Here is a 27387-nt window from a genome sequence, read left to right on the forward strand (position 1 = left end):
GTGTGTCGTGTCTACTTGTCCCTTCGCCGTCAGCGGACACCTGGCCACCCCCAGACCCACGGCTACCACCCCGAGCAGTCCCGTCCTTGAGGCCCTGCCCCGGGAGCTGGTGCTGTTCCTGCTGCCGAGGTGTCGGGGACGAGAGCAGGAGTGGATGTGGGGGGTCCTCAGACACCAAGCAGGTCGCCCCAGGGTGCCCAGGGTCCCCCTGCCCATTTCGAAGGTGTCGGGGGTGCCAGGCAGGCCGGGAAGGTGCTCCAGCCCCGGCAGGTGGCTGTTGACGGGCGGCCCCAGGTGCCGGGCCCTTCCCCCGCGGCTCAGGTCGGCCCCTGGCTGTCCCTCCACTCTCACCAGGCCCCTGGCTGTCCCTCCACTCTCACCAGGCCCCTGGCTGTCCCTCCACTCTCACCAGGCCCCTGGCACTGCCACCTCGGGGCCCTTTCCTGCCCCTGCTCCGCTGTCCCCAGGCCCCACCAGCGTGTCCCAGCCGACATCGCTGTCCTGGGCAGTGTCTGCAGGACGGCCCCCGGCGCCGTGGTGTTGAGGCATCTGCTGGTGGTCGCCGGCCCGAGCTCACGGTGACCACCGTCACCCAGAGGACGGCCCAGCTCCTTGCTGCTGGACACGGTGGCTGCGCGAGCCAGTGACCAGCGTCCGAGAGAAATGCTAACGTTTAAATCACCGAGCCTTTGTCGGAATCTCCAGCGTCTGCCCGGAGTCAGGAAGCGATGTCCCCGAACGCCCCGCCCCGGGTAGGGGTGTCCCCGGGCACGGGCACCCTGCCTGGAAGCCATGTCCCGTTGTCTGCGTGGGCAGTGGGGACACTGACCAGTCCTGTCTGCCGAGGTCCTGCACCTGCTCTCTTGACATCTGCCGGGAGCTCCGGCCGGGCGGGGACTCTGCCTCTGTCCCCGAGGTGTTAGACGTTTTCACTTGATTGACCTTATTATCCTATAAACAAACAGAATTCATTTTTTTTTAAATCCTCACCTGAGGACATTTTTGCATTTATCTTCAGATAAAGCGGGAGGGAGAGAGGGAGAGAAACATCGACATGAAAGGGACACATCGAGTGGTTGTCACCCTCACGACCAACTGGGGTCGGGGACAAACTGCAACCGAGGTACGTGCCCTTAGCGGGAACCGAACCCGGGACTCTGGTCTGTGGGCCGACACCAACTGCTGAGCCAAACCGGCCAGGGCAGAATTCAGTTTTTATGGCATAAAAAGGATCATTTCTCTGACACTGTGGCGCAGGGTGGCCTCAGGTGCCCCGGGCCATGAACCTGTCCTTCCTGGGACAGTGAACGGGCCGAGGGCGCGGGCCTGGCGTCTGGGTCTGGACCGACGGGGCTGGGCTCTCCGGAGTCCCAGGTCCGGGAGGCCTCCGAGGTGGGCCCCAGACGGGGCGGCAGCGCTGAGCCCCTCGTCCACTGCCTGCTGCTGAGGCCGCTTGTGACCGCTCCCCTCAACCCAGAGACGGGGGGCGGGGTGCAGGCTGTGTGCCCGGGGTGCTGGGGCCTCTGGAGGCCGAGGAGCTGGGGGCAGTGCGACCACCGCTCTCTGTTCCCCGAGCCTGCTGTCCTCCCACCGTCGGGAACGGCCCGGGACCTCCCTGAACCTTGGAGCGAGGAGGGTCTGAGTCCTGGCCCGGCGACGGGAGGTTCTGCCCCACACGCTGGCCCTGCGGTCACTCGGCCACAGCTGGTGCCTACACGACGCTGGTGGGTTCTGCACGAACCCCACGTTTCAGGTGGGCAAGGGGATGGCACTGCCCCCCCCCCCCCATGTCATAGACCGTGGCGCAGCAGGTCCTGGAGCTTGGGCAGCAGGAACCAGGGAGCCCAGCGAGGTGACCGCCCTGCGCTGGCGGAGGAGATGCCACCGTGTCTTTCTATTTAAAAAAATATATTGTTGATTTTTTTTTTAGAGAAAGGAAGGGAGAGAGAGATGGAAGCATCGATGTGAGAGAGACATGGGTTGCCCCCTCCCGCACCGCACCCCGACGGACGCCCGTCCTCGGTGCCCCGGCAGGCCCTGCGGAGGGCCCGGCGCTGAGTGTTCTGCGGGCCGAGTAGCGGCTGCTGGGCACCTGCTCTCTGTGCTCCTGCTCCCACGTCCACGGCGTGTGGCGATTCACGACGGTGCCCCAGACGCCACACTGGATGCCACACCGTCTCGGCCTGCGGAACCTGCTCCCAGAAATCCGCTTTCTGTGCCTTCATCCTTCAGCGCCCCAACTTTTCAAACCCCAAGTCAAATGTTTCCTGGGAATTTTCTATGAAGCTGTCGTGGGATTTCTTTTACCCAAGGCCTCGCGGTAGAGACACAAACAGCAAAGCCCTCGGGGGGACCGCAGGCCAAGGTGCAGTCTTCCCTGCGGCCACAGGAGGGCGCCTCCGCAAAGGAAATCCGACTGTGGCCCGGAGACCCCGCCGCCCCGCCCCACACACGCATGTGCAATACATGTGTGCACACCCCACGCAGGCATGCACACAGACACACGTGCACACGCAGGCAGTAAAGGAAATGAGCCCATCTGTAATTAGCTCAAGTTAATCAAGGCTGGGGGGGCGGGGCCAGAGCATCTCCAAGGCGCCCCCAGAATAAAATGGTTTGTGTTGCTGGCAGTGTGTCTGTCCCCCGTTTGCCGTCCAGTCTCGCAGTCTCACCACCGAGGATTCACGAGAACACGACTCTCAGTAGTAAAATGGGGCCCTGCCGAGCGTTCAGAGTCTGCACGCAGGACATTCCACACCCTTCCTTCCCTGGTAACGTGGGACTCAGGGAGGGGGTGCTTCCAGAGCCAACAGAGAGAGAGGAGCTATTGTTCATCGCTCCGGCACCTCCCAGCTAAAGTAGTCCCATCACCTCGGAACCCTGCACGGCCCCCCTGAGCGTCATGGGGAGCCCTGTGAAGCCCACGGGCCGCGTTGCGGAGCGGGCACGAGTCAGGGGGCCCGCCGCCAGGATAGGGAAGCAGGTCGTCTGTCTGGTTTCTGAGCTTCTGGGAGCTCACGGCTGTTTCGTCCACCCGGACGTTGACGTTGAGCATGTTCTTGGGGGAGCCTTCCCCCCGACACTTCCACATCAGCGTGACCTCTGTGTCCTCCACTGTCCTTGGCTTCCACCAAGTGGCTGCAGAGCCCGAGGGGGGAAATCTCAAGGGGCGGGGGGAGTAGAATAAAGAACAAGCAAAGGTGAAACCCCAATCCGTCCTCACCCTCCGTGTCCCACTCATGTATTATTATTGTAAAATCCTCACCCAAGTATCCTTAGAGAGAAAGGAAGAGAGAGAGCGAGAAACATCAATGTGAGAGAGAAACACTGACCGGTTGCCTCCTGTACGATCCATGGCCGGGAATCAAACCTGCAACCTTTTTGGTGTTTGGGACGATGCCAGCCCACTGAGCACCCGGCCGGGCTCTGCGTCCTGTTTGTTCTGTTAATTCTCACTGGAGGATATTCCCCCCATTGCATTTTAGAGAGAGTGGAAGGGATGGAGGGACGTGGGGAGACACAGGGAGAGAGATCGATTGGTTGCCTCCTGCACGACCCCGACTGGGACTGGGGATCGAACCTGCAACCCAGGTACATGCCCTTGACCGGGAATCAAACCCGAGACTCTTCCGTCTGCAGGCCGATGCTCTAACCGCCGGGCCAAACCAGCCAGGCTCTTGTGTCCTATTTAAAGTGAGGGAGAGGCCCAGCCGGTGTGGCTCAGTGGTTGAGCGTCGACCCTGCACCAGGAGGTCGCCGGTTCGATTCCCGGTCAGGGCACAGGCCCAGGCTGTGGGCCTGATCCCCAGTGGGGGCCGTGCAGGAGGCGGCCAGTCGATGTTCTCTCATCGATGTTTCCATCTCTCTCTCCCTCTCCCCTCCTCTCCTTCTAAAATCAATAAAGAAAATAAATTGAAAAGAAAAAATAAAGCAGGGGAGAGGCCCGAAATGTGACGCCGGCTAGAGCCACTTTCTCTGAAGACAGAGTCTCTCATTCAGACTAGGACAGGCTCTCAGGACCCAGGGGACTCACCGTGGTTTCCAGGCAGGGACGTCCATCCTCCCAAGACTGGTTTGCATCCCGTGCAAGTCGACTGATCTCTGTGACTCGTTTGTTTACATCAGTCTCATACTTAAGGGTCGGCTATTGTAACGGAAAGTAGCCACCTGTGACGGTAACATAGTAACGGGGTGTGTGTGTGTGTGTGTGTGTGTGTTTAGGCTTCATTTGGGAAGACCTCCCCGACATTCCCGACCTCTGTGTCCTGACCAGGAATCAAACTGGGACCTCTCAGTCCCTGGGACGATGCTCCACCCATTGAACCACACCTGCTGGGCTATAAGTCTGTTTTTTAAAAATTAATTTATTTATTGACTTGAGAGAGAAACACTGACTTGCTGTCCCACGTTCTGAGGCAGTCATCGGTTGATTCTCGTGTGCGCCCTGACTGGGGATCAAACCCACAGTCTTTCATCCTGGGACGACGCTCTAGCCCCCTGAGCCAGGCGGCCAGGGCCTATTTGTTTTGCTTTTAGATGAATGGAGAAAGAAATGGTGCACATCTACAACGAAATATTACGCAGCCGTGCAAAGAAGGAAATCCTGCCATTTTCAACACCGTGGGTGACCGAGGGGGAATTGTGTTGACAGAGAAAGACAGATGCCATGTGGTGTCGCTGAGATGTGGGTTCTCGATACTCTTCTTTTACTCTTTAGCTGCATTGACCTGTGCTTGGCTAAAGGCCCGGCATCGTGGGCAAAGATGGGCACGAGCCAGCCCCGCGGCTGGGACACGTCATGAACGCCAGGCAGCCAGGTGCTGGGGCGGGCGTCTGGGGTCTCGTGCCCCGGTCTCTGTGGCTCACGTGGTTACGAACGCACCGTCCGCGGCCGGGTCGGAATAACAGTCCTGCGCTGTGGAGTTGCCAGAAGGGATCTCCTAATACAGGTCGCACGTTGTCACGGCCGGTGTGGGGCAGTGGGGATGCATCGGGGGCTGTCTCACCTGTCGGATCTTTAAACGAAACCGTGGAAAGTGAATTGTCGTCTTGGGCAAGTGTTTCATAAAACCAGGCCCTGGAATGAACCGGCGATGGCTCCGAAATCCGCACTCTTATGACCACATTTGGGGACACAGATGAACCACCTACGTTTTTCTATACGATACAACTAGCAGCGTATTGTAACTGCCACAGGAGACGTGGGAACTGATGTCTAAAATATCACCAAAGACGGCGGAGGAGTCAACTTCAGCAGTGATGTGCTGGCCGGCGTGGCTCAGCGGGTGGAGCGCAGTCCCACGGACTGAGAGGTCCCAGTTCGATTCCTGGTCGGGGTACAGGCCCGGGGTTGTGGGCTCCATCCCCAGTGGGGGGCGTGCAGGAGGCGGCCGATCCACGTCTCTCTCATCCACGTTTCTGTCTCTCCCTCTCTCTCTTTCTAAAACACCAATAAAGACATATTTAAAAAAAGAGCTAAGTGATCCAAACGGTGTGAGGTGACCTCGGGTTGTGACTTGGACCCCGGGCTTCGTGTTTCTCTCCCGCCATCTTCGGTGACTAACGAGGGAGACTCTTGCTGATCATCTCAGAAATGTCCCCAAACCGAGGACCTTGTCTCCTTGTCACACATTGTTCTGATGATACAGAAACAGTCTCTGCCTGGAGGTGCTCACGTTCCCCGCGTTGGACAGGAGCCCGTCTGGGGGCCCGCGGGGGCGCGTGCGGGGTGTCCCCCTCCCCACGCGTCCTCAGTTGAAAGCACTTCTTTGCGTGAGCAGGCGTGTGGAGTGGGCATCCACGTCGCAAGCCCGGAGCCGGAGCTCATCCGCCCCAGCGGTCAGGTGCGTAGCGTCTGCCAGGAGCCTCAGATAAGGCTGCAGGTGACCAGGGCCCGTTGAGAAAGCACCTCCTCGTCACAGAGCCGAGCTTCGTCCCCGGGGGACAGGCGCACAGACTCGTCGACAGGGTCCCACCCGCCTTGGGTCCCCCCTGAGGGCGGCCGACAGCCGGGGCCTCGCTCACCGTGTGTCCGGTGTCCTCAGCCTGGGGACGCGCACTGTGGACCACAGGCCGTCCTCATGGAACTCACTTCGGTCCAAGCCGCTGCGTCCAGGTTGAATTTGGGTCCCTGGGGGAGGTGTCTGCCCAGTGACGCAACCACTGGAAGGTCTTTGGATTAGTACCAGGCGGGCAGTGTGGTCTGGTGGGAGCGTTGACCTTTGAGAACCACCGGGAGCGATTTGGAGGCGAGGGCACCGCCCAGCATCCGGGTCTGGCCTGGCCGTGGGGTGCGGGTTGGTGAGCGCTCCGTGCTCCCAGAGCGTGAGTGGGATGAGCCCCAGGGGCCAGCGTGTGGCCAGCTGCCAGCTGAGGGTCTGCAGAGCTGGGTGCCCGCCCCCCGCAGCCAGTCAGGGCCTGGGAGGGGCTCACGGATGCTCTGGCCGCAGTGGACAAGAAACCATCTAGTTACTACCGCTCGTCCAAGGTGGGGTTGGTGTGATGCGCGAGGTCAGAGCCGCCCGAGCGGCCATCCAGGGAGACGGTGGCCCCAGGAAACCTGGGCGCAGGCGGCAGCGGGCGGCACCGGCCCCCCCAGAAGCTTTTCACCAGCAGGAGCCCCCCCACCCCCCACGACGTCAGTGGCTTTCAGTGGGTGTGAAGGGCGCTCACCTGGCCACACCCGTCAGCGTGACCAGGCGGCTGGTGGGCTCCCCGTCGTGGGGCCGGCACAGGGGGCCCATCGGGGACACTTCCCTGTGGCTCTGCACCAGGTGCAGAGGGAGGGTCCGAGTCCTATTACTACTGTTGTTAATTTTGTGAATCCTCACCTGAGGATGTTTTTCTTTCTTTTTAAAAAAATGTTTTCATTGATTTTTTTAGAGAGAGAGAAATGTTGATGTGAGAGCGAAACGTGGATCGGCTGCCTCCTGCACGCCCCCCACCGGCCATGTGCCCTGGTGGGGATGGGACCTCTCAGTCCACGGACGACGCTCCATCCACTGAGCCACGCCGGCGGGCTGAGGATGTGTATATATATATATTTTTTATATTGATTTTTAGAGAAAGTGGACGGTGGGTGGGCAGCACAGAAAGAGAAACCTCGATGAGAGAGACACAGGACTGGTGGCCTCCTGTGGGCACCCCGACGGGCTGGGGATCAAACCTGCAACCCAGGCACGTGCCCTTGGCAGGGAGTCGAACCCACAACCGTTCACCCTGCGGCCATCACAAGAGCTGCCTCCCTGCTCTAGAGAAGCCGGGGCTCCCCGATTCCAGCACCTGCCGGGCGTCCACCTGCAACACCCCGAGAAGGAGAAGCCGCAGACGTGTGGCCTGAGCCGCACTGGGTCCCTCCCGCGCGCCCCGATTGGCTGCTCCGTTGCCAGGACTCGGTTGCTAGGCCGGCGGCCGGCAGCTCCCTCCCGAGGGGCCGGCTCTGCGATGCAGAGGAGCCTGCGCCCCCCTTTCCTCGTGGCTTCGCGAGAAGCAGCCGCGAGCCTTCCCTCAGACCAGCCTTTCCGGAGCCTGTTGCCAGGACGTCACTTCTCAAGCGAAGCGCAGGCCAGGGGTCAGCACCTGTTATTTGTTCTGGAAAAGCCTGTGCAGTGTTCACAGGACCCTTCGGGGCAGCCGCTTTGTGTGCGAGCAGAGGCGGCCCTTCCTGAGCTGTGGGCGCTTCTGCCGGGGGCCGGGGGCTCGGGTCCCAGCAGTCGGGACCCTCCAGCTCCACTCAGCACCCTGCACCCTGCACCCTGCACCCAGCACCCTCCACCCTGCATCCTCCACCCTGCACCCTCCACCCTGCACCCTCCACCCTGCACCCTCCACCCTGCACCCTCCATCCTGCACCCTGCACCCTCCACCCTCCACCCTGCATCCTCCACCCTGCACCCTCCATCCTGCACCCTGCACCCTCCACCCTGCACCCTCCACCCTGCATCCTCCACCCTGCACCCAGCACCCTCCACCCTGCACCCTCCACCCTGCATCCTCCACCCTGCACCCTCCACCCTGCACCCTCCACCCTGCACCCTCCATCCTGCACCCAGCACCCTCCACCCTGCACCCTCCACCCTGCACCCTCCATCCTGCACCCTGCACCCTCCACCCTGCACCCTCCACCCTGCATCCTCCACCCTGCACCCTCCACCCTGCACCCTCCACCCAGCACCCTGCACCCTCCACCCTCCACCCAGCACCCTCCACCCAGCACCCTCCACCCTGCATCCTCCACCCTGCACCCTCCACCCTGCACCCTCCACCCAGCACCCTGCACCCAGCACCCTGCACCCTCCACCCTGCACCCTGCACCCTCCACCCTGCACCCAGAGGCTGAGGAACACTTGCCCCCCGTGGCCCAGCCAGAGTGCAGGCCGCAGGAGCCCTCGCTGGAGGGGCACGAGGCCATCCGCAGGGAACCAGGGCTCAGAGGGCCTCCCGCCCCTTCCACAGGTGGGGCTCCCCCCCCCAGCACCCGCGGGCACACGTCCACCACGGTGGGGGAGGGGCCTGTGCAGAGACCGTTGGTGGGTCTGCGAGCAGGGGGCGCAGGGGCGTCAGGGCCCCGTGAAGACAGAGGGCTGAGGATCGAGTCCCAGAGTGAAATGCAGGCGGCCTCGTCTGTCCGTCCGTCCATCCGGCCTCCAAGGTTTAAAACCCCACCCCCGCTCCTCTGTCTTAGTTCCTCCTGGACCTGGCGTGAGTCCTGTGGGCCAGGGACCAACCGTGAGCCAGGGGCCGCTCAGGTCAGCGCACGAGGACCGGCCCTGGCTCCCCCCTGAAAACCGCAGCCCCGGTTCCGCAAGGCGGCAGCCACGGAGGACGCCTGCGGGGAGCCGGCCAGTGGGCCTCTCACCCCCCGGAGAGACCGGGCTGAGACAGGAAGGAAGGGGCGGACAGGAACCTCATTTCCAAGACGCGGCGTGGGTGAGAATTGTGTGTCGCCCCCCAGCCGAGTGCTGATGGAGTGGTGGCCGGCAGACGAGGAAGCTCAGGCACAGGACCTGTCCTGACGCGCTGACGGAGGAATAACCTCCCACAGTCCTCCCCGCGCGGTGTGACCCCAGCGCCTGCCCCTCACTGAGGGGATGACACAGCTGCTCTGTCTTCAGGGTCTGGGGACTGTTCTGACGAAGAGCCCAGGGTCACCCGTCCTGCTCGGGGTCACAGTGATCGTCCTGGAGCTTAAAATACAGCAGGACGGCCACCTGGCTGACGTGGCTCAGTGGACGGAGCGCCGTCCCGTGGACTGAGAGGTCCGGGTTCAATTCCTGGTCGGGGCGCATGCCTGGGTTTCGGACTCGATCCCCAGTGGGGGGCGTGCAGGAGGCGGCCGATCGATGTTTCTATCTCTCTCTCCCTTCCTCTCTCTAAAACTCAATAAAAACATATTTTTAAAAATACAGCCAAATAGAAAGCCCAGAGGACCGGACTCCAGCTGTAGGGGGAGGGAAGGAGGCCGTATTGGCTGAAGCAGGAAAATCCTGATGAACTGAGGCAAAGGCAGCAGGCGATGTTCCCCTCGTCGCCCGAGTCCTCGGCCACCGTCCGCAGCAGCAGGCAGACGTGGCGCGATGGCCACGACCACGCACAGAGGTCACCGCGTGACGGGGAGACAGTGATTAGAGGAACGTGAGGTGCTCGGTTAGGACCGTCCAGCACGGACGTGGCTTGCAGGAAAGTGATGTTTGTTTCAACATGTTTTCTTTCTTTTTTAAATGTGTTTTTATTGATTTTTTGAGAGAGAGAAACATCGATCGACCGCCTCCTGCACGCCCCCCCCCCGGGGATGGAGCCTGCAACCTGGGCATGTGCCCTGACCGGGAACCGGTCCGGCGACCTCAGTCCAGGGGACTGTGCTTCATGCGCTGAGCCACACCGTCTGGGCTGGTTTGTGTTTTGATCATAAATTGTTAGTTTCTCCCAGAGGCCCCCGAACCTCCTTCGCAGTCGCCGTGGGCACCTGGGGGTGGGGGTGATGTCTGTGGTCAGCATCACAGCCTCCGGTGGCCGCTGCGCACCCACGTGTCTGGTTCTCGGCCTGAAATTGGGGGTGGGGTGGGCTGTAGCCCAGGGGACAGCGTGCAGCTGGGCAGCCTTCACTGGACGTAGTAACCCGGGAACCCCGAGGGGTATCCAGCGAGTGGCCCACATCGCGACGCGCCCCCGGACCACTGTCCCCAAGGAAAAGCTGTGGCTGCAGCACGACGTGGACGTGTGTCGTGGGAACTGGCCGCCGAGGGAGACGCTGGCGGGACCTGAGGGCTTCGTCCCAGCCCCGAGCGGACACGGCTCCCACGGACCCCGCGGCCGATGGAAAGTGCACAAGCTGCTCCCACGACGTGACTGTCAACTGCCCTTATCGTCCTTAATGACACGAAATGGGGTTTTTCTGAAGCGTGAAGAGTGACGCGATTTCATGTGCAAACAGCAACGTCTCCTGAGCATTCTGTCCGGGTCCACGCCTTGGGGTGCTGTGGACGTCCACCTTGGACTCGCCCCAGGGAGCTCTGGGCCCGGCCGCAGGGCCACCTGTCTGGACCCGCGAGGAAGCGGTGGCCCCACGTGGTGAGGTGGATGCCAGAGGGTGGGGTTGTGGAGACGCACCCCGAAACACCTCCAGCACATGCCAGGGCGGAAAAGGGGGAGACTCAGGCCGTGTCCCCACCCAGGGACGCAGGTGGGGAAGCAGATGCAGGCCCGTGGGGAGGGGCCGGCTCTCGAGTCTCCTCCGGGGAGAAGCAGAAGCCTCCTGGGTCTGGTGCTGGTCATGGGCAGGCTGGGGGGGGGTCTGCCTGCCTCGCTCGCTCTGGGTGTCCAGGGGGCCCCAGCGGCCTTCCCCCCTGAAGCGGGAGGGCGGCTCCCAGGCATTGGCTCGGACGTGGGGAGCAGTGTCCTTGTGAGGAGGAGACAGATCTGGGGACAGTGGTGGTGAGGCTGGGGTGACAAGGCCAAGGGCCAGGGCACATGCAGGGGAGCCGACCCCCAGAGGCCGGGCACAGAGGAAGGACCCTCGCGCTCTGCCCAAGCCTCCCACCTCCTCCCTGCGCCCCGACTGCCGTGCCCGGTGAGACCTCCTTCCCTGGACTCCTGTCCCTTTCGATAAATTTTTACGTCTTGATCCCCTGCCTCATTCTGTCTTGCTAACCCTCGTCCAGGGATCTTCATTCCCTGGACTTTTAGAGAGAGAGGGAGGGAGGGAGAGAGGACGGGGGAGAGACACCACCCCGCCAGGGCTGGGGATCAGACCTGCAACCCAGGTACGCGCCTTCGACTGGAATCAAACCCAAGACCCTTCCGTGCGCAGCCTGACGCCCTAACCATTGAGCAACACCGGCCAGGGCCCTGCCTCAGTTTTTTTTTTTTTAATCCTCACCCGAGGACACTTTCCCATTTTTTGTACAGATAGAGTGGGAGGGAGAGAGGAAGAGAGAGAGAAACATTGACGTGAAAGGGACACATCGAGTGGCTGCCACCCGCACGACCAACCAGGGCCGGGGACAAACCGCAACCGAGGTACATGCCCTTAGCGGGAACCGAACCCGGGTCTCTCTGGACCGCAGGCCGACGCTCTAACTGCTGAGCCAAACCGGCCAGGGCAGTTTTAAAAATGCTTTTGGGGCCCTGGATAGTATTGCTCAGTGGTTAGAGCATCGGTCCGTGAACCAGAGAGTCGCGGGTTCGATTCCTGTCAAGGGCATGTACCTCGGTTGCAGTTTGTCCCCGGCCCTGGTTGGTCGTGCGGGTGGCAGCCACTCGATGTGTCCCCTTCACGTCCGTGCTTCTCCCCCCCTTACTCTGTCTGAAGATCAACAGGAAAGTGTCCTAGAGGGAGGATCAATAAAATAAAACGAAACGCGAGTGGGTGACCCCCTTTCTGTCCTCTGCTGGGCCCTTCCGGAGAGCGCGCTGTGGGCTCCCTCCCCCGACTCTCATGGGCCCACGGGTGACAAGGACTCAGGAGAAAACCCTCCGTGGTCGGAAACTTCCCTCCGGAATGAGACCCGGTCTGACGTCCCAGCCGCTCTCGGGGGGCAGGTCCGCGGTCGTGGGCCGTGTGGCCAGAGAGGACGGTCCAGCCCGCCAGCCCTGCCACCCAGCGTGTCTGTGGCTTCGGGAGATTTGGGGGGTGGGGAGGAACCACAGAGGGAGGCCAGAGGGGCAGGGTTGGGCTGACGGCCCCGCCTTCCTCATGTGTGAGGGGACAGGGGCTTTGGGGGAAGGAGGGACAGACGGAGGTGTGGGGGGACGCCACGCAGCCTGGCACGTTGTGCCCATGTGTGGCAGGGCGGCCGGCAGGCTGGGAGCTCTCCCCGCTCGGGCGCAGCAGCAGCATCCGTCAGCTTCCCAGCGCCCTGCCCTCCCGCGGGCTGGAGCCTGGCACCGGGATGCCCTCGTCCACCGTCGAGGGTGGACACCTGCCCAGGCCCCGGGAGGCGTGGACACGCACCGTCTCCGTGGTCTGACGCCCACGTCCAGGACACAGCGGCTGGGCGGGGACACCTGGGGTCTCGTCCCCCAAATAAAGACCAGCGGCCTGTGAAAGCGGAACTTTAATCTGGCGCAATCACCTTCCCTCTCGCGCTGCGGGGTTGGCCTGGAGACAGGGGTGGGGAATCACACGCACGCACAGCGTCCTAGGTTCGGATGGGTTTCTACTGATTGTTTGGAAGGACCACGGGGGAGGGAACAGCGGTTCACACACGACGCGTCAGCGAGGAAGTGTTTTCATCGTTAAAGACACAGACAGAAGTTTGGCATCTTTCTCCCCACTCAGCAGGTCACTCTCTGCGCAGCGGTGTTGGGGTGTCACATGTATCCGGGAGGCAAGGACGTGTGCAGGGGGGAGGGGCCCGGGGCCCGGTCTGTACCCAACCCCCACGTGAAGCCTTCTTGGACGGGTCTGAGTTTAAGGGAACAGGTTCTTCTCCCTCCGGGGTGGGGGGACGCTCAGGTGTCCTAACCACCTCTCGCTGCGCCCTCTGCAGGATGTCCAGCCGGGGGCCGACCTCAGTGACCTGGGGCCTGGCCCCCGGAGGAGGCCCGGGGTCGTTCTTGCTCCCACTTCCCCCCGGTTGCTAAGATCTCACGTCGCTGAAGGAAAAAGGTGGCTGACCCCGTGGGAAAGCATCCACGGCCTTCTCTGGACGCCCGCAGGGCCCAGGGCACCCCGAGAGGGACGGCGGGCGCCTGAGGGGAGCGAGCTCTCTGGGCCCCTCACGGCACGTCCCGCGGGGAAGCGTCGTGTCTTCACAGTGTGCGGATCCATCTGTCTAAGAACCCGTCCCGAGGGTGGGCTCGCCTACAACCTGGCCAGGGTGACCCGTTGTTCCCCCCCGGGACACCCCTGCCCGTCCTTTGGGGGGGCTGGAGGGTGCCGGGCTGTGAGCAGCCCCCGGGGAGGTGTCAGCAGCCCCCTACGAGCAGAATGGAGCCGCTGTTCCGAGTTTCTCATTACTGGTCAGCCGTTCTGTCCGTCCGGCTCCTGGGTGAGCCGGTGGCTCCTCCCGGGGGTGAACGTCTTAAGCAAATGGCAGGTGTGTTTCTGTGCCCCGCGCCTCCTATGGGCCCTCGGGCCAGCGCCCCAGCCCCAGGGCGTTACCGGTGGCCGATGCCACGACCTCACAGGGGCGGGAGCCACACGCTCACACTGGGATCGCAAACTGAGGACGAGGGTTGAGCTTGAAGGAAAACGGAGTCATTCCCGGGACGGTGAAGACGGATGGACGGGCGGCCCCCAGAACCGGGCGTTCCCACACACCTCTATCGGTACTGGGTTGGACAGAAATACATGTTTGAACTGCTAAGCGGTAGTGACTACGGGGGTTTCAGGGCCCTAGGAGGAGGCAGTTGTGCTGAAGACACGTGGACAGCGCGGTCCCCAGCCGGGCGGCAGGCCGGGCGGCGCTCACTGGGGCAGGGCCTTGAGGATGGCGTTCACCTCCTCCGCCACGGCCGTCAGCGCGAACTCGAACTGCTCCTGCGGGGAGGGAGGGAGGGCGGGCGTGAGTGACCCCGGCCGGGACAGCACAGAGGGACAGGCGGGCGGCCGCATCCTGTGGCCAGGACAGGACGCAACTCCCAGAATTCCCGATGTCCTTTCGTCTCACGTTGGACACAGAGAAGCTGCGATAGAAATGGAGCCGCCGGTGCTGGCGAGGGGGGGTGTCTGGAGGGTGAGAGGAACGGGGAGCCTGGATGGACCGCCAGGGCTCACACGCTCAGACCGACAGGGTGGCGTTACACCTGCTCTGGAAATCAGCCCATTATCCAGCCCAACCCTTGACCCTGCCGGTGAGGACCTGGGCCGTCCCAGGCACGGGGTGCCCACTTCCTGTCCTGTGGGGACCTGGGCCGTCCCGGGCACGGGGTGCCCACTTCCTGTCCTGTGGGGACCTGGGCCGTCCCGGGCACGGGGTGCCCACTTCCTGTCCTGTGGGGACCTGGGCCGTCCCGGGCACGGGGTGCCCACTTCCTGTCCTGTGGGGACCTGGGCCGTCCCGGGCACGGGGTGCCCAGTTCCTGTCCTGTGGGGACCTGGGCCGTCCCGGGCACGGGGTGCCCACTTCCTGTCCTGTGGGGACCTGGGCCGTCCCGGGCACGGGGTGCCCACTTCCTGTCCTGTGGGACCTGGGCCGTCCCGGGCATGGGGTGCCCACTTCCTGTCCTGTGGGACCTGGGCCGTCCCGGACACGGGGTGCCCACTTCCTGTCCTGTGGGACCTGGGCCATCCCGGACACGGGGTGCCCACTTCCTGTCCTGTGGGGACCTGGGCCGTCCCGGGCATGGGGTGCCCACTTCCTGTCCTGTGGGGACCTGAGCCGTCCCGGACACGGGGTGCCCACTTCCTGTCCTGTGGGACCTGGGCCGTCCCGGGCATGGGGTGCCCACTTCCTGTCCTGTGGGACCTGGGCCGTCCCGGACACGGGGTGCCCACTTCCTGTCCTGTGGGACCTGGGCCATCCCGGACACGGGGTGCCCAGTTCCTGTCCTGTGGGGACCTGGGCCGTCCCGGGCACGGGGTGCCCACTTCCTGTCCCAGGGGAATGTTTGAAGGGCACTTGGAAATGATAGGTACTATTTCTGCAATTTTCTTGCAGGTGTGAAATAGTTTTAAAATAAAATTCGTAGCTCAAATAAAACACATGTTTTAAGAAGCACCGCGTGTGCCTTGAACCGCAGCACCTTGGACCATGTACGCTCCGTGAGGTGGGCAGCCTTGGGGCGGAGACAGAGCGGGAGGCGGAGGCGGACCTGCTCCCCTGCCCCCGCCCCCCGCGGGCAGCTGCCGCCCCTCGTCCCAGCCTGGGCCCCGGAGGATGACAGGTGGAGGCACCGCCAGCCGGGAAGGGGAGGTGGCGGCCGAGTCCGGCCAGCAGAGCCTGGGGTTCGGAACAGGGCTGTGCCCCAGGGAGCAGTCGGGGCCTCACATGGTCTGTCGGCGGGGGGCCCACGAGACCTTGGCAGTCAGACGCTCGGCCCCGTGAGTGGGGCTCGGGGGCTTCTCTCCCCTCGAGCTCGAACGCTGCGTCGGGCTGTCATTTCCCCTCAGTCAGTCGGGACGAGTGGGCGGAGAAACCACTCAGCTTGTGGGGGCAGGAGGAGCCCGGGAAGTGGGGGGCGTGCCTGGGGTCCGGGACTCGCCCGCCGGGCTCCCAGCACCACCCCGGCCATTTCGGCAGCTGCCTCAGGAGCACGTTTTATCACAAAGTCCCTGAGCACAAAGCGGTCATTTTGCAGGGGCCTCTAGTGAAGACCGGGTTCTCCGTGGGGCCCACAGCCCGAGGACAGGGCTGCAGCGAGGAAGTGGGGCCTCTGTGCTCCGAGGTGCTGGCGCGGGGCGGGGGCTGCCGCCCTTTTCCCAGCCGCCCTGAGGCCCCGGCGGTCACGGCTGTACCCCGATGTTGCGAACTTGGCCTGTTCATCAGTGTGCACGTGAGCTATTTGGGGGTGCTCAGGGACACCCTGGGGACCCTCCGGTGACCCGTCCTGACGGCCACACAGCAGGGCTCTGGTTGTGCGAGCTGGAAATACAGCAGAATCCAGAGCGTCCCCTGCAGGGTGCTGGGGCAGCGCTGACCCTTCGGTGACAGCCAGGGCCTGCCCCAAACCTGGGAACTGGACCGACCCGGCCCGTGGCCCGGCTGCTGGGCTGCTGTGCAGTGTCGGAACTGCAGGGGTCACCGACCCCCCCAGGCAGGCCGGCGGGGGTGGGGCTGCGCCAAGCCCCTCCTCCCTCCCCTGGAGGGGACAAGCCCAGGCCCTGGGGGTCCGGCCTACCTTCGTCTGGACCATGCCCGGCCTCTGGTCCCTCAGGTGCTCCAGGGTGGCCGCGATGTCAATCTCTTTGGCGCCTGCAACAAACAGATCGGCTGAGCTCAGACAGGTGGCCCAAGCCGCCTCTGTCCTGCGCGGCCCCTCGGGCCCAGAGGCTGGTTGGAAATGACTGTGCCCACCCCTCCGGCCTGGGAGGCAGCCGTGGCCCGGGGTTCACGCAGGAAAACGGCAAGAGGCCCCCGTGGCCAGGACCTGGCTGAACGTGGCATCAGACGCCCACGCACAACTCACCGGCGCCAACCACCACCGGCAACTCATGGTTCAGGCGTCCGAAGGAGCCGGTGTGTAGGATTTAGTTTTGACCGTATAGGGTTTTTAAAAACAAACATGTCTTTATTGAGTTTTGAGAGAGAGAGGAAGGAAGAGAGAGAAATGTCGATGTGAGTGTAAGATTTTTTCTTAAAGAAATGAAAAATTAGACTAGGCGTGCTCATCTTATTATGGGCTTTTTTTTTTTTTTTTGGAAATCCTCACCCGAGGATATTTTTCCATCTATTTCCAGACAGAGTGGAAGAGAGGGAGGGAGGGAGAGACACACACATCGACTGGCTGCCTCCAGCACGAACTGACCAGGGTTGGGGACCGAACTGCAGCTGACGTCCGTGCTCTTGACTGGAATCAAACCCGGCTCTTTGGTCCATGGGCCGGTGCTCTAACCACTGAGCTAAACCGACCAGGGCTTGGCTCTTTAAAAATTCATTTTATTAAAAAAATTTTTTTTTCTTTGTTGACTTTAGAGAGAGAGGGAGAGAGAGAGATGGAAACATCGATGAGAGAGAACACCAACTGGCCGCCTCCTGCAGGCCCCCCACTTGGGATCAGGCCCACAACCTGGGCATGTGCCCCGACCGGGAATGGAACCGGTGACCTCCTGGTGCAGGGTCGACACTCAACCACTGAGCCACACCGGCCGGGTCAGGGCTTGCCTTTATTTTTTATCCTCACCTGAGGACGTGTTTGCATTTAACTTTAGATAGAGCAGAAGGGAGAGAGGGAGGAAGAGAGAGAGAGAAACATCGACGTGAAAGGGACACATCGAGTGGCTGCCATCCACACGACCAACCAGGGCCGGGGACAAACTGCAACCGAGGTCCATGCCCTTAGCGGGAACCGAACCCGGGTCTCTCTGGACCGCAGGCTGATGCTCTAACTGCTGAGCCAAACCGGCCAGGGTGAAATAACACTTTTAAGCTTTATCCTCGTCATGAACTCAGCACCCCCTTTGCTGTCCGTTCGCTCCGTCCTCTGGGAGACCGAGCAGGATGGCTCCCACCCCCAGCGTCCTGCGGCTCAGAGGGGCCCGAAGGGCTGTCGGCAGGATGGCACAGCGGGCGCTGCAGCGGGCGACGCGGCTGCAGTGGGCACGGCCACGGACAAAGCCCCAGACAGTTCAGGTGCAGCGTTTCAGCTCACATCGTGTGAGAACGCGGCACAGCGGTCTCCCCCAGCCCCGCCACCTCGCTCTGGGCTCAGGGTTCAATGCTGAGTGAGAAACGCCACCCGGGAGACCGATGTGGGACCAGCTGCAGCTCACGTCAGGCGCAGCCTCAAGCTGGAGGCCAGTGCGGGGCTCCTTGCGGGGTGCAGTGAGGGTGCGGGGCTCCTTGCGGGGTGCAGTGAGGGCACAGGGCTCTTTGCGGGGCGCAGTGAGGGCGCGGGGGCCTGTTCCGCGATCTCCAGGGAACAGCAGATGCTCAGCTAACCGTCCGCAGAGTCCCCGGGAGGAGCTGGCAGCTGTGTCCTGCGCGTTGGGGACCTGAGTGGGGGCTGCTCAGCTGACCCAGAATATGAACTTCCGGGGAATCAGTGGGGGATAAATAGTCCGATTCAATGGAGAACACCCCAGTCCTTCCAAAGTGAAATACTGCGGGTTCATGTGGGGTACGGACTTAAAAACACACCCCCCCTTTTTAGGTTCCTTAGGGCACCCCTGGCCGGGGCGCTCAGTGGTTAGAGTGTTGGCCGAGGACCAAAGGGTCTCGGGTTCGAGTCCCAGTTGAGGACATGTACCGGGGCTGCAGGTTCGATCCCTGGTCCCGGTTGGGGCGCGTGTGGGAGGCAACCAACCAGCGTCTCTCACGTCGATGTTTCTCTTCCTCTCCCCCTTCCACGCTCTCTAAAAACTACCGCAAAGAAAAAGCACGTGTGCCGTTGGAGAACAACAACGTGTGTGGAGAAACCCGCCCAGACGGCGGGACAGGGACGGCCTTGGAGAAGCTTCCGGTGCTGTCAGCTGGCGGGGCGTCGGGACCACCCGGCCCGGAGACACGAGGTGGAGGGTCCCGGCGGGGTGGAGTCAGGGCCTCCCCTGGGCCCGGGGCTTCCTCCCCCTCCCCCTCCCCGGACGACCCAGCACCGTGCTGCCAGGGGGCCGGTTGGCACAGCCAGACGAGGCCGAGCGGAGGGAGGCTCCGGGCGCATTCGGGGCTCCGCTCCGTAAACACGAATCTTCTCCCCGTTACTTCCTCGCCCGCTCCGGGCCCAGGGTCCCCACGTTCACAGGGGTTAAGTGCCTGTGTGAGCCCACAGAGGCCTTTGGTTCTGGGCGAAACAGCATGAACCACTCGACACGACCCGGAGAAAAACTGTTTTCGTGAGAAAGGGTCCATCGAGGGGAAGGAGACGCCCCCTCATCGGGTCTGTGCCTCTTTCCCTTGGCATCCGCATCCGCGTGCTGGTCAGCACGTCGTGGGGTTCCCCTCACGCCGCGGGGCACCTCTGTCCGTGACCGTGGCCGAGCCCGCTGTCCAGAGCCACCCGGTCCCTCCTCACGCGAGTCAGATGTGACCTCGTAAACGCACACACGTCTGCGGCCGTTTCCGCCCGAGGGGCTCTGGGAGCTGCGGGGCCCAGGCAGCCTTCCCTCTCGTCGTGAACAGGACGGTCCGTGACCTGTGCCCAGGACGGGAAGGCCGGGACCCCGGGAAGAACGAGGCGATTCCCTGTGTGACCGGACAGAGGTGACGGCTGAGAATCCAGACGCAGGTGCGGACGGGCTACTGTCCCAGGGGGCAGCCCGGGCACTTGGCCTGGGACCCAGGCCCTGGTTTCAAACGTCCACGCATCTCGGCCGCCCCGGGCAGAGTGGCCCTGGAGCACCGGTGGGTTTAAACCCCAACAGGCCTCACGGGGTCTCTGAAGGAGGGCGTCCCGACACCGTGGACAGCAGAGGGGACTCGTGACGCACGGTGATGGCGGTTCCGCTCGGCGAGGCTGCGGAACCCGCTCTGCTCGGAGACCCTCGGCTCCCAAAGCTGGGCCCCTGCTCCTCTGGCCGGAGCGCGAGAGTTCACAGCAGGCCCAGGCCGGCTGGGCTCAGCGTTGGCGCGTCGGCGCACGAACCGAAGGGCTTCGTGTTCGATGCCCAGTCAAGGGCACGCATCGGGATTGCAGGTTCTATTCCTGGCCCCAATCGATGTGTCTCTCTCACACCGATGTTTCTCTCTCTCTCTCCCCCTCCCTTCCGTCCACTCTCTCTAAAAATCAACGGAAAAAACATCCTCAGGTGGAGATGAACAACATCAGAAAAGCTAACGTCTAAGAAAACATGAAGGCGATTCTCCCAACGCAGGGTCTGGCGAGCGTCTCAGAGACAATCCCGGGAGCACAGGCAACAGAAGGGAACACGTGTGCACTGGGCTCCGTCAAAACCCGGGCTGCTGTACATCAAAGGAACAGGCCCCGCGGGCGGGGGAAGGAGCCCCTATAACTCAACAACGACCGCAACAGCCCCACTGAAGAAACGCGCCGAGGGCATGAGCAGACACCTCTCCCCAGAAGGCGCCCCAAAGGCCAACAAGCTCGTGAGAAGATGCTCAGCATCACCGGTCCTCGGGAAATGCGAACAGAACACAACGAGATACAGCGTCACACTCCCTGGGATGGTTACTGTGGGGAAACAGAACCACCACCCAGAAGACAACAAACGTGGGAGAGTGGGGAGAAAACGGGGCCTTCGTGCACTTTGTGGGACACGACGCAGCTTCCTCAAAGCTTAAACGTGAGCCCTGGCCGGTCTGGCTCCGCGGTACAGCATCGGCACGCAGACCAGAGTCTCGGGTTCGATTCCGGTCAGGGGCATGCACCTCGCTTGCGGTTCATCCCCGTCCTGGTCAGGGTCGTGTGGGAGGCAACCGGTCAATGTGTCTCTCATGTCGATGCCCCCCCCCCCACTCTATCTGAAGATAAATGGAAAAATATCCTTGAGTGAGGACTTAAATAAATAAATAAACAAACAAATAAATAATAAAATAAAACCAATGTCCTTCTAGGGGGAGCTTATACTTCTAAAACAAACAAACAAACAAAAAACACCCACAAAAAACCTTAAACATGGAATTAGTACATGGCCCAGGAATTCCGCTTTGGGGTAGACGCTGAAAGGAAAATGAAGCAGAACCCTAAAGAGATGCCCGTGTAGCCATGGTCAGAGCAGCCGCAAGACCCAGTGTCTGTGGACAGGTGAATGGGTTCACAGAGCGAGGTCTGCCCCTGCCGTGGACTACGATTCAGCCCTGAAAAGGAACGATGTCCTGTCCCAGGCCTTGAGGACCCCCTCGCATGGGGACCCAGCGCTGTCAGACCCAGAGAGAAAGGGGACAGAGGTCCGCGCGTGTCATACACGGAGATGCTCACACCCCGGGCCGGGACAGGGCGGAGCAGGGCAGACGGCGGAGACGGACCAGGAGCTGGACGGAGCCCCAGCCGCTCACGACCCCCGAGCAGCGGCAGCCCCAGCAACCTGAGCTGAAAAGGCACTTTGGGGGACTCCCAGGTGATTCCTGGGGGCCTCACACTTTAAAGGGAAGCCCCCGCCCTGCCAACAAAAAACCCGCCACCCAAACACACTTGGGCTTTTGGCAACAACAGCGGCTGGGGGGCGGGGGGCGACCCACAAACGTGACCTTTGGGAAGCTCCACCGTCCATGCCTTTCGGACAAGACGAGGGACAGAGCAAAGCAAACCCTGCGTGTGGAGATCCACGGAGAGAGACTGACTGAGAAGCCTTGGGAACACGCCGTCTGCAGAGCCGGTCACCCTGGGCTGTCTGTCCGCGAGGGAGGGGCGTGCTGCCCACACGCTAATTCTGATGCAGAACCTGGGTGACAAGGCAGAGCCCCCTGTTCGCACAAGAAAAAGTCCGGAAGACTCGGGGGTTGAGTGGATTCCCCGCCGCACAGCCTGGGCCGACTGAGGTCTGTTTCCTCGGACTCCGGGCCACGCGGCCGTCGGCTGCTAATAAGGCAGATTTAAGTTATTCCTGGTTTACTTCTCAAAGGCCCTGGAGGAGCCCAAGGCCCTAATCCCCGGAGGCGTGTGAATGCGGCCGGCGGCCGGCCCAGCTGCGCGCTCTGCAGGCCGGGCTGCGGGCCCTGGCGGGCTGGGTGCAGGCAGGCTTTGCAAAGGCCTTTGGTCCTCGAGCGATTCATCCCTTTTAAGAAAAGGAAACGGGAAGAAAGGCTCCGCGTCCAGGCTTTGGGCCTTTGATCCCTGGACGAACGCGGGGTCCGCGGCCTCCTGCTTCTCAGGCCAGACAAAGGCGCCGGCCGCCGAGGCCAGCCCAGCCCGCCCCAGAACAAAACCCCCGGCGGCCGCGCAGTGTGGTGGCCTGGGAAGGGCCCCCTCGCCGCGGAGGGGCCGCCCTGCCCTTTGATCTCTCCCGAGACCACGGCTGCCGGGGGTCAGGGATCTGACACCGCAGGCCCTGGGCGGAGGGGAGCAGGTCAGGCACAGAAAGGGGTGAGGGCTTTCAGAAGAGGCCTGGGGTCTGCCCTCTTGAGGCCGTTCCGCACGGCTCAGCTGGCACTGCGGGGCGCCGGCCTGCACCCCCAGGGCACTGTGACACCGCAGGGCCTGAGCCAGCCAGCTGTGAGGACAGCGGTCAGCCCCACTCCGGGGCGCTGCTCTGTGCAGCAGACCGGAGCCTCCAAATCCCAGGCCCCATCCCACCCGCTGGGTAAACGCCAGGGCGGATGCACAGACACCGAGACTGCGCTGGCTGAGTCCCGCCCCCGGCTCCTTGCCTCCGACAAGCCAGGCTCCGTGGGACGCAGCCAAGGGCCCAGCAGGTCCCCGTGTCCCACATCTGACAAACAGGCCAGGCGACTGCCTCCTTTGGAAGCAGCTGGGCGGAGGGGGCGGGGGGTGGATGCTCGGGGGGGAGACCGTTCCATCGAGGGCTGGCTCCCGGTTCTGCCAGTTCCCAGTGAACAGGTGTGTTTGACGAGACACAGCAGCTTTAACCAACGGAGCGAATGAACTACCGGCTGCGAAAAACGTCAGGGTCGCGTCAGGGTCTAGACGGACACGCTGTCCGGAGCGGGGTCAGAACGCTTGCCCTGTGTGGGCTGTTGGTGTGCGTCGTCAGCGCTGTGCTAACGCAGGGGCTCGGGGTGACCTTCTCGAGCCCCCAGTCCTCGCGCTGCAAACCACAGGCCGGGTTTCATCGCCACACGTCTGTGTCTTTGGGCTCAGAGGTGTTCCGTTTGTTTGTTTGTTTGAACCGGAAAAGAACGGAGTAAGGAAAATGCCTGTGGTACAGGTGCTGTCTGACGAGGTGTAGAAACTCATTTCTGGAATCAGGGTCGGGACGAGGGGCGCAGAGCAGGACGTCTGGAAGGTGGGGGGCTCGACGGAGAAACGTGCGTGTGCTGAGGTAGAACGGCTCACTCACGAGTGGAGACCGCAGGGCACCGTTTCAGTGTCTCCTCCCCGAGCGTGTGGGACAGCGACGGGGGTCAGGAGGGGGCTGGTCACGAGACCAAATCTCCTAACGAAGGCAGGGCCCATCCGAGGGTGGTCCACTGGCACCCGCTCTCACCGTGATCGCGAGCGCCTGGTCCCTAAGCAGGCCCCCTGGGGGCGTCCAGGAGACCCCTGAGAGATGCCGGGCACCGCGCACACTGGGGGACCTGGGGTGCAGGGCGTCACAGGAGGTGCGGTGGCTTCTGTGCCACTCTGGACGGTTCTCAACCGGGGGGTTTGGAACCCCTGCGCTGCGGCAGCACCAGGACCCAGGCCGCCGGTGCCTCCCATGTTACGCGAGTTCCCGGGCCCCCTGCCACGCCCAGGGCCCCCTGCTACGCCCAGGGCCCGCACCCCCAGCGCCCAGCAAGGGCGGAAGCTCAGGCACCGCTGCAAACAGCCTGCGCACGACCCACCGGGAAGAGGGGCGACCGGGCTGATCTTCCCAAAGCCTCTGTGAGCATGGCTCCGGGTTGCCATAGCAACGTCACCACCCGAGCCACCGCCGAGCGGCAGGCGACTCACCTTTGGCCATCTTGTTGAGAACCATGTCGATCAGGATGTAGGTGCCGCTCCTGCCTGCACCGTCGCTGTCAACAGAAGGAGAAAAGTGAAAACGCCGCGGCCCTTCACCCCACGCCCGCCGGGCGACCACAGCGCACGTCTCCTGTCGGGGGTCAGGAGGGCAGGCTGTGGGTGGTGGGGGAGACTGGGGGCTCCGGGGCAAGGGGGGGTTGAGGGGGAGGGGGAGGAAGTGAGAAAGAGGAAAAGGAAGTGGAGGACGAAGAGGAAGAGGAAGAGGACGTGGGAGAGGCGGACGTGGAGGGAGAGGGGCGGGCAGGCCGGGACCCGCCCCAGCGCAGAGCGGAGTGGCCCTGTGCCTGCGCAGATTGTTCCTTTCTTCCTCTGTTCCCCTTCGACCAGGGATGTGGTAAAATGTGTCGCAGACGGAGTCAAGGAACGTGTGGCTGTGTCGGTCGACGGCATCGGCGCTCACAGCGTCTACACGTGCTCTGGGGACCCCTGACCCCAAGGCGGCCCCACCACATGCCTGGCACCCTGCACACCTGTCCCTCGCTCTGCCCCAGCATTTCCTGCATCTCCTCCCCACCCCCAGCTGCGGCCGGGACCAGAGGGTGGACAGGTCCTGAAGGCATCTCAGCAATACACACGGAGGGTCCTTTTCTGGGGGACACAGGCCCCAGCGCCCCCCTTTTCCATACGGACATGTGAGACCGTCAGTCCCCAAGGGGCGAGTCCCTGGGAGGGATTCTTTACTTGGTAGGGCTGTTCTCACCCGGAGGGCTTTACATTTACGCTCCTGGCAAAACCGATTGTGACTTTAAGGACAAAAATGTGTCCACGGGCAGACTTGAGGCGCCAGGCGACTGAGGACAAACCGTGTTTCCAGGTCGAGCTACAAGGGCCGTTGGCCCTGAGAGGTCCTGGAGCCTCGGGCGGCTCTCGTCACGCCCAATGCGTCTGGCTCGGGCGTCTTCTCAAACCAGGGGCTGCAGCTGGGAAGTGGACCCTGCGGCCGGGGCAGCGGAGCAGCCTGCCGCCAGCCCCCCCGGGCCGGGGCCCCCCTGTCACTGCGTCCACTCTCTCCTCCTCCGTGCGACTTCACGCAACCGTTTCACGATCGACCACAACACCTTGCGGCCCTTGTGGGTGAGAATGGTCCCTTCCCGTCTTTGAGGAGCCGAACCGTCTCTCTTCTCTTCTCATAGACAGACACACAGACACACACACACACACACACACACGGAAACACGCACACACACACACACACCTCCTGACTGCGCGGCAGGCCGGTGCTGGTGCTTGGGGACGGGCCCCAGCAGAAAGGAACACTCTACAGGACATTTCCAGGAAATGGATGTGGCTCTTCAGCAAACAGGTGCTCCCGGCCCCCCCGTCTGCTGGGGGGGCTCGTCTGACACGGGAGCAGGAGCCCAGGCTCTGTGCCCCAGGCCCCACCTCAGGCAGTGACCCGAGCGGTCACTCCCGGTGTGGCCACAGGCTCGTCCTGTTCACCGGCTCTGAGTGTCTCACCATCTGCACCGGGTTCAAACCGCAGCGGAGACAGCGCCCCAGATCAGAGGCGCCGTCACCCAGAGTTTGTGCGGTGGCCCCACGGGGGTCAGGGAAGCCAGGGGCAGACACGCACGCTGGGGCCAGACGGCCGAGCGAGCACAGACCATGGAGAAAACAGACCGCGTGCAGGCTCCGTGACGGGAACGCGCGGGGGCCAGGCGTGCGCCTTGGTCCCTCTGCAAGCGCCGGTGCGGGGTGATTACGAAGCCACTAGAAAGTTGTACTTGCCTGCAGTGAACAATTATTGGGCAAGAACGGCCTTTGTAGCACTTGTTTACTTTTCTGAAATGAAAAGAGACACAGAAATTACGGTCACGCACTGCAACGCCTCCGCCGTGTCACCCAAACCACGACTACAGCCTGGACACGCCCACGGCAGCCTGGACACGCTCACGGCAGCCTGGACACGCTTGCAGCAAGAAAGTCAAAACAACACACGTTTTCAAAGCTTTCTCTTTCTTTCCAGGACTACGTTATTAAACAGCTTGCGCCACGATCCTTGCGCCTTCATAACTCCCCTTCCCTTTCCAAGTGTGAACTCGGGGCCTGAGGTCCAGGGGCCAACAGATGCCCCCCTCTCGTGTCCCCACAGCTCACGTCACTTCCAAAAACTGCGATCTGAGCGTCCAGATCCCTCCTTGAACTTTTCCAGTTTTGCGATGTTTGCTCAACGTGCCTTACAATCTAGACGTCACCTTGGAACGTGACGTTAGTAGTGTCTCCAAACGGCACGTTGGGGAGACCCTTCCCGGCCTGTGGGGTTTGAAAGTGCATTTCACTGACGGAGACACCTGGACGGCGTCCCAGCCCAGTCTGGCCACGTTCATAAATTTGGGGGTGTTTGGAAACAACGTCACTGTGCAGGACTTACGTCAGACAATAAGCACAGATTAAGGTTTTCTAGCTACATTGAAACCGAGGCTGCGCTGAGCTTTGCTGTATAGACTCTGAATTTTGTAAAAGTCAGTGGAGCAAGTCAGCCTGCAAAGTCCATGGAGATTCTCAGTAAAATGGTTCTGGATGAAGACAGGAGAGACGGACGTGGGCACTGGGGGGAGGCGCGTGATGGGCGTGCTGCAAACGGGAGCCTGTGCCGGGGGCGTGAGGGAGCAGAGGACAAGCTGGGACCACGTCCCTCACCCGGAATGAGGAAGTGTCATGCTCGTCTGTCTGCTCGGTGAGCGTCGTCCGTGCACTGGGAGGTCCAGTTCGGCTGTGGGCTCATCCCCAGTGGGGGGCGTGCAGGAGGCGGCCCACTGATGTCTCTCTCATGGATGTTTCCATCTCTCTCTCCCTTCTTCTCTCTCCGAAAAAATCAATTAAAAAATTAACTGGCTGCTATGGTACAAACTTGACCAGCCAAGAGGACCGGGTTTGGGGGACAGGCAGGTGACTCGGGTCATGACATAAACTCAGCTGACATGGCGCAGCCTGAGCATCAGTGATGTGCTCCTGCTTCCTCTACAGGGTGGACAGAGTAGTCCTTGGGCTCTTCTCAGGGGAGGTCTACGGCCTTGAACGGATAAGAGGTGCCCACACGGGCCAAGTGCCCAGCCACCCGAAGACGGCTTAAAAGTGAGGACATGCAGGGACGTGGGCCAGCTAGCCGCCCAGGGGCCCACGGCCATGTCTGCTTCTTTCCTTGCTTTTGGAATGCGCTGCGATGTTACGTCCTGTGGGTGGGGGGAGGTCAAAGTGAAACGCGTTACCATCAGCGGCACACGTGAGCCAGGCAGGCGCCTCACAAGTTCTTGGCCCTTTGAGAGTGAAGCAGGTTGGAAAAGAGACCCACTCACTTCTCTTAAAACCTCTTATTTTTAACTCAAGAGATAAAGGCGATGTGAGTGTAACCCTTGATAGAACAGAGGCCAGACCTCGTACCCGAGTGTGGGCACACATGTGTGTTTGTGCATGTGTGCGTTCACCAGGCTTCTGGACATGTTTTTGCACATGTGTGTTTTTGCATGCACGTGCATTTGCACGTGTGTGTATTTGTGCATGTGTGTGCAGTTGTGCATGCAAGTTTGTGCATGTGTGTCTGTGCCTCGTGTGTATTTGTGCATGCATACACACATGTGCATGTGTCTGTGCCTCGTGTGTATTTGTGCATGTGTGTCTGTGCACACGTGTGTATTTGTGCATGCACACACACGTGCATGTGTGCATGCATGTGTTTGTGCCTGTGTGCGTGTTTGTGCCTGTGTGTGT

The 27387-nt window shown here is 62.2% G+C and overlaps 1 protein-coding gene across 1 annotated transcript in view; it reads right to left on the reverse strand.

Annotated features, from left to right (window-relative positions):
* Positions 1 to 12558: 12558 nt before the first annotated feature.
* The window catches only part of PTPRN2 (protein tyrosine phosphatase receptor type N2), a 385447-nt gene continuing 370618 nt past the window's right edge, over positions 12559 to 27387 (reverse strand). Inside the window, exons 20-23 of the mRNA XM_036246374.1 lie at positions 25408 to 25461; positions 23608 to 23672; positions 16282 to 16355; positions 12559 to 13981 (exon numbers count right to left, since the gene is read on the reverse strand). Of these exons, the coding sequence (XP_036102267.1) occupies positions 13910 to 13981; positions 16282 to 16355; positions 23608 to 23672; positions 25408 to 25461 (265 nt within the window). The 3' untranslated portion in view covers positions 12559 to 13909. The remainder of the gene's footprint in view (positions 13982 to 16281; positions 16356 to 23607; positions 23673 to 25407; positions 25462 to 27387) is intronic.

Source organism: Molossus molossus, unplaced genomic scaffold (genome assembly GCF_014108415.1).
Source record: "Molossus molossus isolate mMolMol1 unplaced genomic scaffold, mMolMol1.p scaffold_m16_p_7, whole genome shotgun sequence".
Taxonomy (NCBI): Eukaryota; Metazoa; Chordata; class Mammalia; order Chiroptera; family Molossidae; genus Molossus; species Molossus molossus.